The following is a 9,996-nucleotide window of genomic DNA, read 5'->3' as shown; positions in this document are numbered from 1 at the left end:
GCTCCTCTGATGGTGGTCGGCCTGCTGTGTTCATCCAGCTCTACACATTGTTATCTCACATTGCTGGACTGTGTTTGGCACCAGTAAAATTGTTGATGCTAGTGCAATGGAGAATCATGACCTCTGTTTTTGTAATTCTTCCTTTTAGTTTTCATCTGCTAGAATTTTGGAGCGTTAATTACTGCTACAATAGCTGTTAAATAAAATCTCATGCTACACAGTAAATAATAGTAAAATTAAGTTTTTAAGGGAGCCCAATATTCAACAGCTGATGACACCCAACTCTACCTCACCATCAACACACTCAACTGCTGCACTGTTGCTAAATTATCACTTTGCTTATCAAATATTGTATAAGAAGTTTCCTCCAGTTAAATATTGGAACGATTATTTTTGGTCTTTGCTCCAAATTCTGTTGCCTACATTCCAACTCCCTCCTTCACAACATTCTGATATTAAATGAGTCTATTCCCAAACCTGACCACAAGATGAGCCTCTGATATCATTGCAAACTTTACCTCTGTCTTAACTCATCTGCTGAAACCTGCAACCGTGCCTTTGTTACCTCCAGACTTATCTATTCCAATCCACTTTCTACAGGTCTCCCACATTCTACCCATTATTCCAAAGCTTGTTGCCTGTGACTTAACTTGCATCAAGTTCAATATACCTATCAACCCTGCTAGCTGACCTGCATTGCTCCCGGTTAAGAAACGTCACAAGTTTGAAATGATCATCCTTGTTTTGCAATCCCTTGTAGCCACCTTTGTAATCTTTGTCTGTTCCACAACTCTTGAGGTTATCTAGGCCCCTTTGTCTCTGGCTTCTTATGCATTCCTATCTACATTTGCTCCACCATTGATGGTTTTGACCTTGGTTGTTGTAGATCTCAAGGTCCTCCTTTAAGGCACTATGTAAAACCTACTTCTTTGACCAAGTTTTTCATTGTCTAATGAAATATTTGTGGCTTGCCAATTGTACTTTTTTAATAATGCTCCTATGATACCTTGAGACGTTGTATTGAATTAAAGGTGCTATATAAATGTAAGTTGTTTATATGGTGTATTTTTAAAATTCTTTTATGGGACGTGCTCATACTGTCATGGTCAACATTTATTGCCTATCCTTAAAATGATTGGCTTGTTCAGGCATTTTTGAAGGCATTTAAGAGTCGACCACATTGCAATATTGTGGGTCCACAGTTGTGTGTAGGCCAGACCAGGTAGGCATGGCAAATTTCCTTCCCTAAAGGACATTAGTGAGTCAGGTGGGTTTTCACAAGAGTCAATGATCGCTTTATAATTGTGATTACTGAAACTGCCTTCAGTTCCAGATTTTTGTTCACTGAATTTAAATTTCATCAGCTGCTATGGTGGAATTTGAACTTGTTGCCAAAGGATTATCCTGGACTTCTGGGTTACAGTCGAGCGACATTACCACCACACTACTTTGGCAAAAACCAATTTGCAAATTGGCAAGTTGGTAACTAGCCGCCATAATTTAAGACTAACACCGAATCACTGAAGGGATAGCTTAGTAGGGGGAAAAATTGACTTGCCACATGATGGCTTTTAGGGCATGGAATGCCCCACTGGAAGTGATGATGGAAGTAGAATCCATAATACCATTGAATAGAGGAGCAACTAAATATTTGAAAGTCAAAAATGTTCGAGTATGCAGGAGAATGGGACCAAGTGGAAAATTTGTTGAGAAACTGTGTGCTGAACAGTCTGTTTCTGTTTTGTAAATTTTTTTTTGTGTGTGGTGGAGATATTATTTGGGGGACTGAAATGTCTGCAAGAGCAAAGTTCAGTATTTACTACCAGATGACTCCTAAGAATGGAATCATACTTTTGTGCCATTCCATGTGAAATTTGTTATTCACAGGAGGAGACAATGTATTTTTTTTTCAGGCTCCTGAAATTTTTTAGGAAGAAGAAAATTAATGAAATGAAATCCTTCAGCACCTGGTCAGTTGTCCAATTTAAGATGGGAAGAGAAGACACCTTTTTTCAAGGTGATCTATATAGTAAACTTGGGCCCTTTTTGTGAGGATAGCGATAGGAAACTTTTCTGCACAATTTCCCTGAATTTGCTACGCTTCTGCTGTCAATTATACAGCCTTAACAGTCAATGAGAGTGACTGCCAACTAATACTGGGGAAGTTTTCATCCTTCGTTTGCAGAAGTTTAGAAAAGGGTCAGTTGGTACTTCTCTTAGCAAGGGGAAGTGATATGTTGCGGTAGCTGAGATTGGAGAAAGACTATCAGTTACGTTGGCTGGGACGAATAAAGAAAACCATACAGAGCTGCTGAATTGTGTGCACGTTATTGGGCACAGCCACCTTGTTCATTCAGAAAGAGTTTTGTTATTTGCCATTTCTCAAATCTTGGTGGAAATAAAAGATGTCATAAAAGATAAAAATTGTCATGGTACAGATAACCTATATCTGTTTGTCTTTTTGAAACTTACTAGGCACGGACCACAAAAACACTCAGGTCCCTACAGTTTGCTAATCCTGGCCGTCAGATTACAGAGTTCGCACCAGAGGCCAGTCGGAGAGAGAAACGCAAGCAACAGACAAAGCCACCAAGTCAATCTAATGCAGACAGGTAATGTATTTGTGATGTCTTTCGAAAATTGAGAAATAAAGTTGATTGGTTGAGTCCATATAGGGTGCAAACTGGACCTATCAGCTCATAGCTATTGAGTTGAGGGAAGTGAATGATTTTAAAGTTTCACTCAGTGGTTAGTGAAATTAATAAATGGTGGTGAATACAGTGGCTTCTAAATCTACTGAGAGGTGGGGCAGGGGTGGGGGAGTCTGTAACTGCTAGGTCACAGCTCTTCGCCAGAATTCTGAAAGAACACTTCAGCTACTGTTGGGAAGCAAAATGTAGAGAAACATGTGTTAGAGAACACCAAAAATGTTTTTAAAAATTGTGAAGACAGCTTGTGCAGAAAAATTCTAGGAATAAAATGCCCTTGGAGATTCTCTTCACAATTTCCAAAGGTCTTGTGGGCTTAAGCTTGAAAAAATTTGACCCAGCATGTCTGCCTTTTTATCCCTGAAGCTTTCCTAGGAATCATCAAACAGGTCTGTGTATTGCTTGGTGGCTCTTCTATTTTTTTTTTGTAAAGTCTCTGTGTAATTCAGTCAACATCACCAATGATTAGCTGTTGCCTGGTTTTGTCAACCTCTGACAGGTTACTGGAGCATTTTAAAACCAAAGTTCAACAGCCTTATACTGGTATAGGGCATCTGGGTGCTAAAGCTAATTGCCTCTGATTTAGCCTCCTTAAACTCCCATGGCTTTGTCTCTATTGTATTTATGGGTTCTCTCATCCTTTTTAGGGCGGCTTGAACGTCTTCGCGTTGGGGTAGGTAACAAAATCTTTCTGTTTAACTCCTGTTTTTCAGTTTCATTGGGCTATTCTGGGATCTTACCAACCATTTCCCAACAATATAGTTTAACTTCCTCTTTATGATTTATACTTGTAACTCCACATTCTGCACCTTTGGCTGGAAAACTTGTTCTTTCTCAACTCCAATATCTCTCTTACTCCATGTTAAAACTCTTTCTCTTTTTTTTTCTGCTGAAATTTGTGCTCTAATCTCCTGCTTTCCAGCTCTGTCAGCCACTTTGTTGCTTGGGCAATTATTCTTGGCGCAGGACTGCAATCAGATTTTGGTTCTGACTCTCCTATCTGTTCTGGATGGTGACTAAAGTCAAAATGCACAAAATGTATCTGGATTACCTTGAATCTTTTCACCTCAGGAGGTACTTTCATTACTGTTCTCCCAGTGATAAATTACAATGATCCCAGGTGTAGAGAAGATGACATTTCACTTGTTAGTTCTTCCTTTCCTATACTGCCCTTCGTAGTACCATTTTCCATTTTGCTGTAAAACAATATTAAGAGAATTGCTATGGTGCTTATACTTGTTTTAAGGATAATTACAGTCACTGACTTTTCCTGTTGGCTTCCAGTTAATTACTTTTATTAATCCATTCAAGCTTGTTCTTACATTTAGACTGGTCAGATTTTATCTGCATATGATCAAATCTAGCTCATTGGCAATGGATCCTATGTCAAATTTGAGGCCCCAGTCTCAGTGATGGAAAAAACTGAGGTCAATTGAATTATTCTTATTGTTCCCCACTTGCCCATAGTAGAGGTAGTTTTTTAATTTCGTTACTTATTTTTCTTTTCAAATAGATGGTGATGTGTTTCGCCAAGCCCTGTTTGTGAAGTCCAATTTAAAAATGACCCTCAGCAATTTCCTTTGTATAAAAACAATGTAGAATTTGTTAACGCATTCACAGCCCAATGTAATGGTTTGCAATGCATGTTCATGTGCACACCTACTCATCCAAGGAAGAAAGAAAGAGAAAAGAAAGGAGAGAGTTGCAAATTAGGAATTACGTAGAATCAAAGGTACTGTCCAGAAGTCACATGAATTAGAGTGCAGTAATTTAATGTCCTCTGGCAATCTTTCTCGTTGGTAATGTAGAGAATTCCCTTTGTCGGACTACCAATACAGATAAATTGTTGGTGAAGGTACATCAGTTGTAAATTGGTTCACTTCAGTGGTGAAATGCAGGTTTTTACCCAGAAATTAGACTTTTGAGTGGTTGAGAATTAGAGGCAGTTTATGCTGTGTACTCATCTGCTGTTACAAGCAGATTGACGAAAACAGTCAAAGCTGCGTTATTAGAGCTGGTCAAAACCCAGCCGTTGCACTTGCAGCTTGGGTTTTGGGTTAGCCTGCTTAGTTAATGAGATTGTTTTGATGTCCTCTTGTCTAAACCCATTGTTAAGAAGATAACTGAGGGCACGTTAACACCAAGTCGAGCATAATATGTTTCAGTTACTTTCTTTTGAGCCAGTCTGGTTATGAAGACCATGGGGTTTCTGTGTTGCTTTGGCAGTCATACACATGGGAGAAGTGACATTCCAAAGAGATACTGAGTTTGCTTTTCTCAATATAATTGCTGTAATTTCTAGAAGCAGCCAATTTGCCTGTTCAGTGACAAAAAAAAGACTGCAGATGCTGGAATCCAAGGTGGCAAACAGGAGGCTGGAAGAACACAGCAACATAGGAAGCATCTGGAAGAAAGAAGAAGTCCACTTTTAGAATATTACCTGGTAATACCCAACATGTTGACTACTTCTTTCCTCCAGATACTGCCTAGCTTGCTATGTTCTTCCAGCCTCCTGGTTGTCCAACTTGCCTGTTCAGTGTTTGATAGCAGCCATTTTAAGTTCAGAAGAAGTCCTTAACTTTTAAATAAAGTAATTTAAACAAGATAATATACTTTTAACAAGACAATTTACAATTTCTTTTCCTGTCCTCTGGACATTACGCAATACATTGTATCTTCTACAGTCTGTTTAGTGAATTATCTGGCTAGTTTGTTGTTATTCATATTGTTGTACTTTTTGAGGTTCTTGCAAGGCACACAAAATAAACTGGAACAGTTTTGTGATTAATGAGATTCCAATCAAAGGTACCAGTTCCTGTGTTGTTATTTCCAACTCACAATTGCTCCCTTTAGGTTATTGTGCTTATGAAAAATCTCATTTTCTACATTTTGTGTTTGGTTTCTCTAAAGCTGAAATAATACATTTTATTGTTTAACATACATATTTAGTAGCCTTCAGGCAGTCCTGTTCAGCTAAACATTTTCTTTTAATTGCTTTCTTCCTGAATTGGTTTGTCTCCAGACAACTATATTTCTGATACATTTGCAGTCTTTGCATTTAGAGCCCCATTTAAGTATTTCCTTAACATTAATGTACTCCATCCTGTGCTCAGATTCCATTTTGAGATTGAGTAGTCAAATGCACTTCCTTTTGTCAATTTACTTCCTTTCAGTTGAGAAATCTAATGGTTTTCCTACTATCTTTTGCAAGCCTATTTTCAATGATCAATTAATATGCTAGGCTTTGTGTAGCCCCACATGCTACAGGGCACGAGCCATTTGTTCATCTTGCTTGGCGCAGACAAAGAGCAGGACAGTGGTGTCCTGATAAGGTCATTGTTTGCTATGTATTACACAAACTCTCAAATGGGCCAAAGGTCCTCACTTTAGATCTGAAATTTTACCAATTTACCCTGAAAGGCAACATACCAGAAAATTTGACAAGTTTAGCAAGCCATATCGTGGTGCTAACTATGCAATGATGACATTAGTTATATTCCACTAATAAGATACTGCTGCTCTTACAAAAAAGACATTCTGCCTAACAGGTAGTTGAACAGCATTGTGTATGAATTTCATTGCTGATGTGATGCAAGATATGCCTGCCATTTATCTCAAAGATTGGCTGATCGGATCAGATTTGTTCTAATAGCACCATATAGACTAGACTCAATTACTCTTGCTTACAAAATCCAAAACACAATATCTGCTGTTCAATGTGGCCTCCCTATTGTGCTGCACTTGTTGAACAGTCTTGAGTGCACTAATAGCTACATGAACAATTTTCAGCAAAATATATTGGAAGTATCCACACTGTTTATTAGATTGCTTCTGGTTCCTTTAGAACATAGAACATTACAGCGCAGTACAGGCCCTTCGGCCCTTGATGTTGCGCCGACCTGTGAAAATAATCTGAAGCCCATCTAACCTAAACTATTTCATTATCATCCATATGTTTATCCATTTAAATGCCCTTAAAGTTGGCGAGTCTACTACTTTTGCAGGCAGGGCATTCCACGCCCTTACTACTCTGAGTAAAGAACCTACCTCTGACATCTCTCCTATATCTATCACCCCTCAATTTAAAGCTATGTCCCCTTGTGCTAGCCATCACCATCCGAGGAAAAAGGCTCCCACCCTATCTAATCCTCTGATCATCTTGTATGTCTCTATTAAGTCACCTCTTAACCTTCTTCTCTCTAACGAAAACAGCCTCAAGTCCCTCAGCCTTTCCTCATAAGACCTTCCCTCCATACCAGGCAACATCCTGGTAAATCTCCTCTGCACCCTTTCCAATGCTTCCACATCCTTCCTATAATGCGGTGACCAGAACTGTACGCAATACTCCAAGTGCGGCCACACCAGAGTTTTGTACAGCTGCAACATGACTTCATGGCTCCGAAACTCAATCCCTCTACAATAACCTAACACACCGTACGCCTTCTTAACAACGCTGTCAACCTGGGTGGCAACTTTCAGTGATCTATGCACATGGACACCAAGATCTCTCTGCTCATCCACACTACCAAGAATCTTACCATTAGCCCAGTACTCTGTATTCCTGTTACTCCTTCCAAAGTGAATCACCTCACACTTTTCCGCATTAAACTCCATTTGCCACCTCTCAGCCCAGCTCTGCAGCTTATCTATGTCCCTCTGTAACCTGCAACATCCTTCCGCACTGTCCACAACTCCACCGACTTTGGTGTCATCCGCAAGTTTACTAACCCATCCTCTACGCCCTCATCCAGGTCATTTATAGAAATGACAAACAGCAGTGGCCCCAAAACAGATCCTTGAGGTACACCACTAGTAACTGAACTCCAGGATGAACATTTCCCATCAACCACCACCCTCTGTCTTCTTACAGCTAGCCAATTTCTGATCCAAACCGCTAAATCACCCTCAATCCCATGCCTCTGTATTTTCTGCAATAGCCTACCATGGGGAACCTTACCAAACGCTTTACTGAAATCCATATACACCACATCAACCACTTTACCCTCATCCACCTGTTTGGTCACCTTCTCAAAGAACTTTTGTGTCCTCTTCCCCAATCAGAAACACGTTTTGTTTTCTGAGTCCAACCAAAGGAAAAGAGACATTTCTTTTTGCTTTCTGTTTCTGAGTCTTGATCTTGTGCTAAAACTAATTTAATGACAGTCAATGTAGGGGTGAAAACCAGTAATGAGAGTCTAACTGCACATGGGCTGGGTAAGTTGTATATTGTTGAAGTTATTTCTGTGGACAAAGAGGAGTATCTTTTTATTCTCCCAAAGTATTAAAGTTGGTGGAAACTGTTTCACCAATCCAAAGAAATCTCTAAAGTGAGAAGAGCAAGTAAACTTACAAGCATATGATGTGAATTCATTGAAATATATGAAACTTCTTAAAAGACTTGACAGGACTGACACTGGAATGCTGTTTCTATTATTGGAAAGTCTAGAATTTGCAGGTAAACATAGTCTTGGGATATGAAATTGGCTATTTAGGGCTGAGAGAAGGAGGCATTTCTTCACTGAGGATTGTAAGTATTTGAAATTTTCAACTTTGATACCAATAGTTTTTTGAACCCTGTAAATTGATGGTTGAATGATGGTGACGTAGAAGATCAGCAGTGATTTTATTGGCAGAGTGAACTTAAGCCTTATGACCCAATCCTATCCTGTGTTAACTAAAGGAATAGATGACAAGGCCTCAAGGGATATTTTAATGGCTGATTTTATTCATGTGATTGAATGGAGTAATAATAACTGTACTTTGTAACCACAATGAGATGTCATTAATAGCTTTAAATTTCATTGTATGCAACCTTGCAGCTGGCATTTGAGCAACTAATTATAGATACAATAGAACTGGCATTACAGCTTGTGTATCATGAGGTCGACTCAAGTTTTGATAGAGATTTTACACAAAAGCATAAACTGTAATTCCCAAAACAACCAGTCGGTTGTTGTACAGGACAATGAAAACTTTCTGTCAGATTTGCCACACTAGAGTTTGATTGTCTTTTGGTTTGTGTTGATATTTCCCCTCCTTGTAACAGGGTCTGTGTCCTACGCTTGTCAAGTCAATTCCTTTTGAACATATGACTGAAGAGTAGACCATTTGGCCGCTTGGAACTGCTCCGCCATTCAATAAGATCGTGGCTGACAGCTTTAGTTTTGAATTCCATATATCCATCTTCCATGTTCCCCAATAACATTTATCCTGATATTACACAAACGGCTACTTAAGTGTAATTTCTTAATTGCATCTCCTAAATCCACAAGCTGATTCTTTGAGAAAGTTTTGAAGTGTGGGCAATAGATTCTGTTTTGCCAGCAGTGTCCCTAGAATTAATATCAAAATTAGAGCGACTACATCTGTGTGCTCAATACTTCGATACATAATTTCATTTCATTAAGTAAATCCAGTATTTATCCCTTTCCTAAAAATCAAAGGTAATCAACTGTCATTTGTATTGTGCGTCTTTATTAAATTTGTATCTGGACAAAAATATGATTATTTTTCATGGAACTGTAATGTTCTGATCAAACAGTACCTCGAGTATTGTCAAATTTTGAACTCCAAGGTGCAAAGGAATATTGAAGCCATGTAGGTGAGTGGTTCCATGAGACTGGCCTCTAATATTAGAGGATCATTTCATTGAGGGAAGTTTTATCTCTCTGGGACTGTTTAATTTTGGATGTAAAGTGCAGACTTACAATGGAAGCATTGGTGTGTCTCTGGAAACGTGATGGTTGAATGAAGGAACATTGGTCCTTAACTGGTTATGGACTGAACTGTTGCAAAGACTTTCTTTGCAGACTTGGAATAAATGTTTCTATTTTATTGGCAGTAAAAGTTCTGGTTCTTCAGCTGTTTGTTGAATATTGTGATGTTATAAGAGCCCTTTCTGTATAATGAGAAATGATAGGCAGAATAGGCTTCTGCTTCTGTATTTCTGAAAAATATTGGGAATTTGCTGCGTGCATTTAGTCTGCCTCTGATGGAAACTAGGAAGTGGGGCGTTTGAGAGTTTTTCATGCTAATGATCAGGAAAAAGATTACTCTGCTTTAGGTAACAAGGTGTAGAGCTGGATGAACACAGCAGGCCAAGCAGCATCAGAGGAGCAGGAAGGCTGACGTTTCGGGCCTAGACCCTTCTTCAGAAATGGGGGAGGGGAAGGGGGTTCTGAAATAAATAGGGAGAGAGGGGGAGGCAGATAGATGATGGATAGAGGAGAGGATAGGTGGAGAGGAGACAGACAGGTCAAAGTGGCGGGGATGGAGCCAGTAAAGGTGA

At 39.2% G+C, this 9,996-nt stretch overlaps 1 protein-coding gene across 2 annotated transcripts in view; it reads left to right on the top strand.

Moving 5' to 3' along the window:
- The window catches only part of LOC109928091 (ARL14 effector protein), a 17,942-nt gene that overhangs the window by 6,812 nt on the left and 1,134 nt on the right, over window positions 1-9,996 (top strand). For both annotated transcript variants that reach the window (XM_020528095.2, XM_020528096.2), the window contains exon 2: window positions 2,476-2,612. In XM_020528095.2, coding sequence (XP_020383684.1) covers window positions 2,476-2,612 — 137 coding nt within the window. The remainder of the gene's footprint in view (window positions 1-2,475; window positions 2,613-9,996) is intronic.

This window comes from Rhincodon typus, chromosome 17 (assembly GCF_021869965.1).
Source record: "Rhincodon typus isolate 14 chromosome 17, sRhiTyp1.1, whole genome shotgun sequence".
Classification (NCBI taxonomy): Eukaryota; Metazoa; Chordata; class Chondrichthyes; order Orectolobiformes; family Rhincodontidae; genus Rhincodon; species Rhincodon typus.
This window is presented reverse-complemented; position numbering and strand designations above follow the sequence as displayed.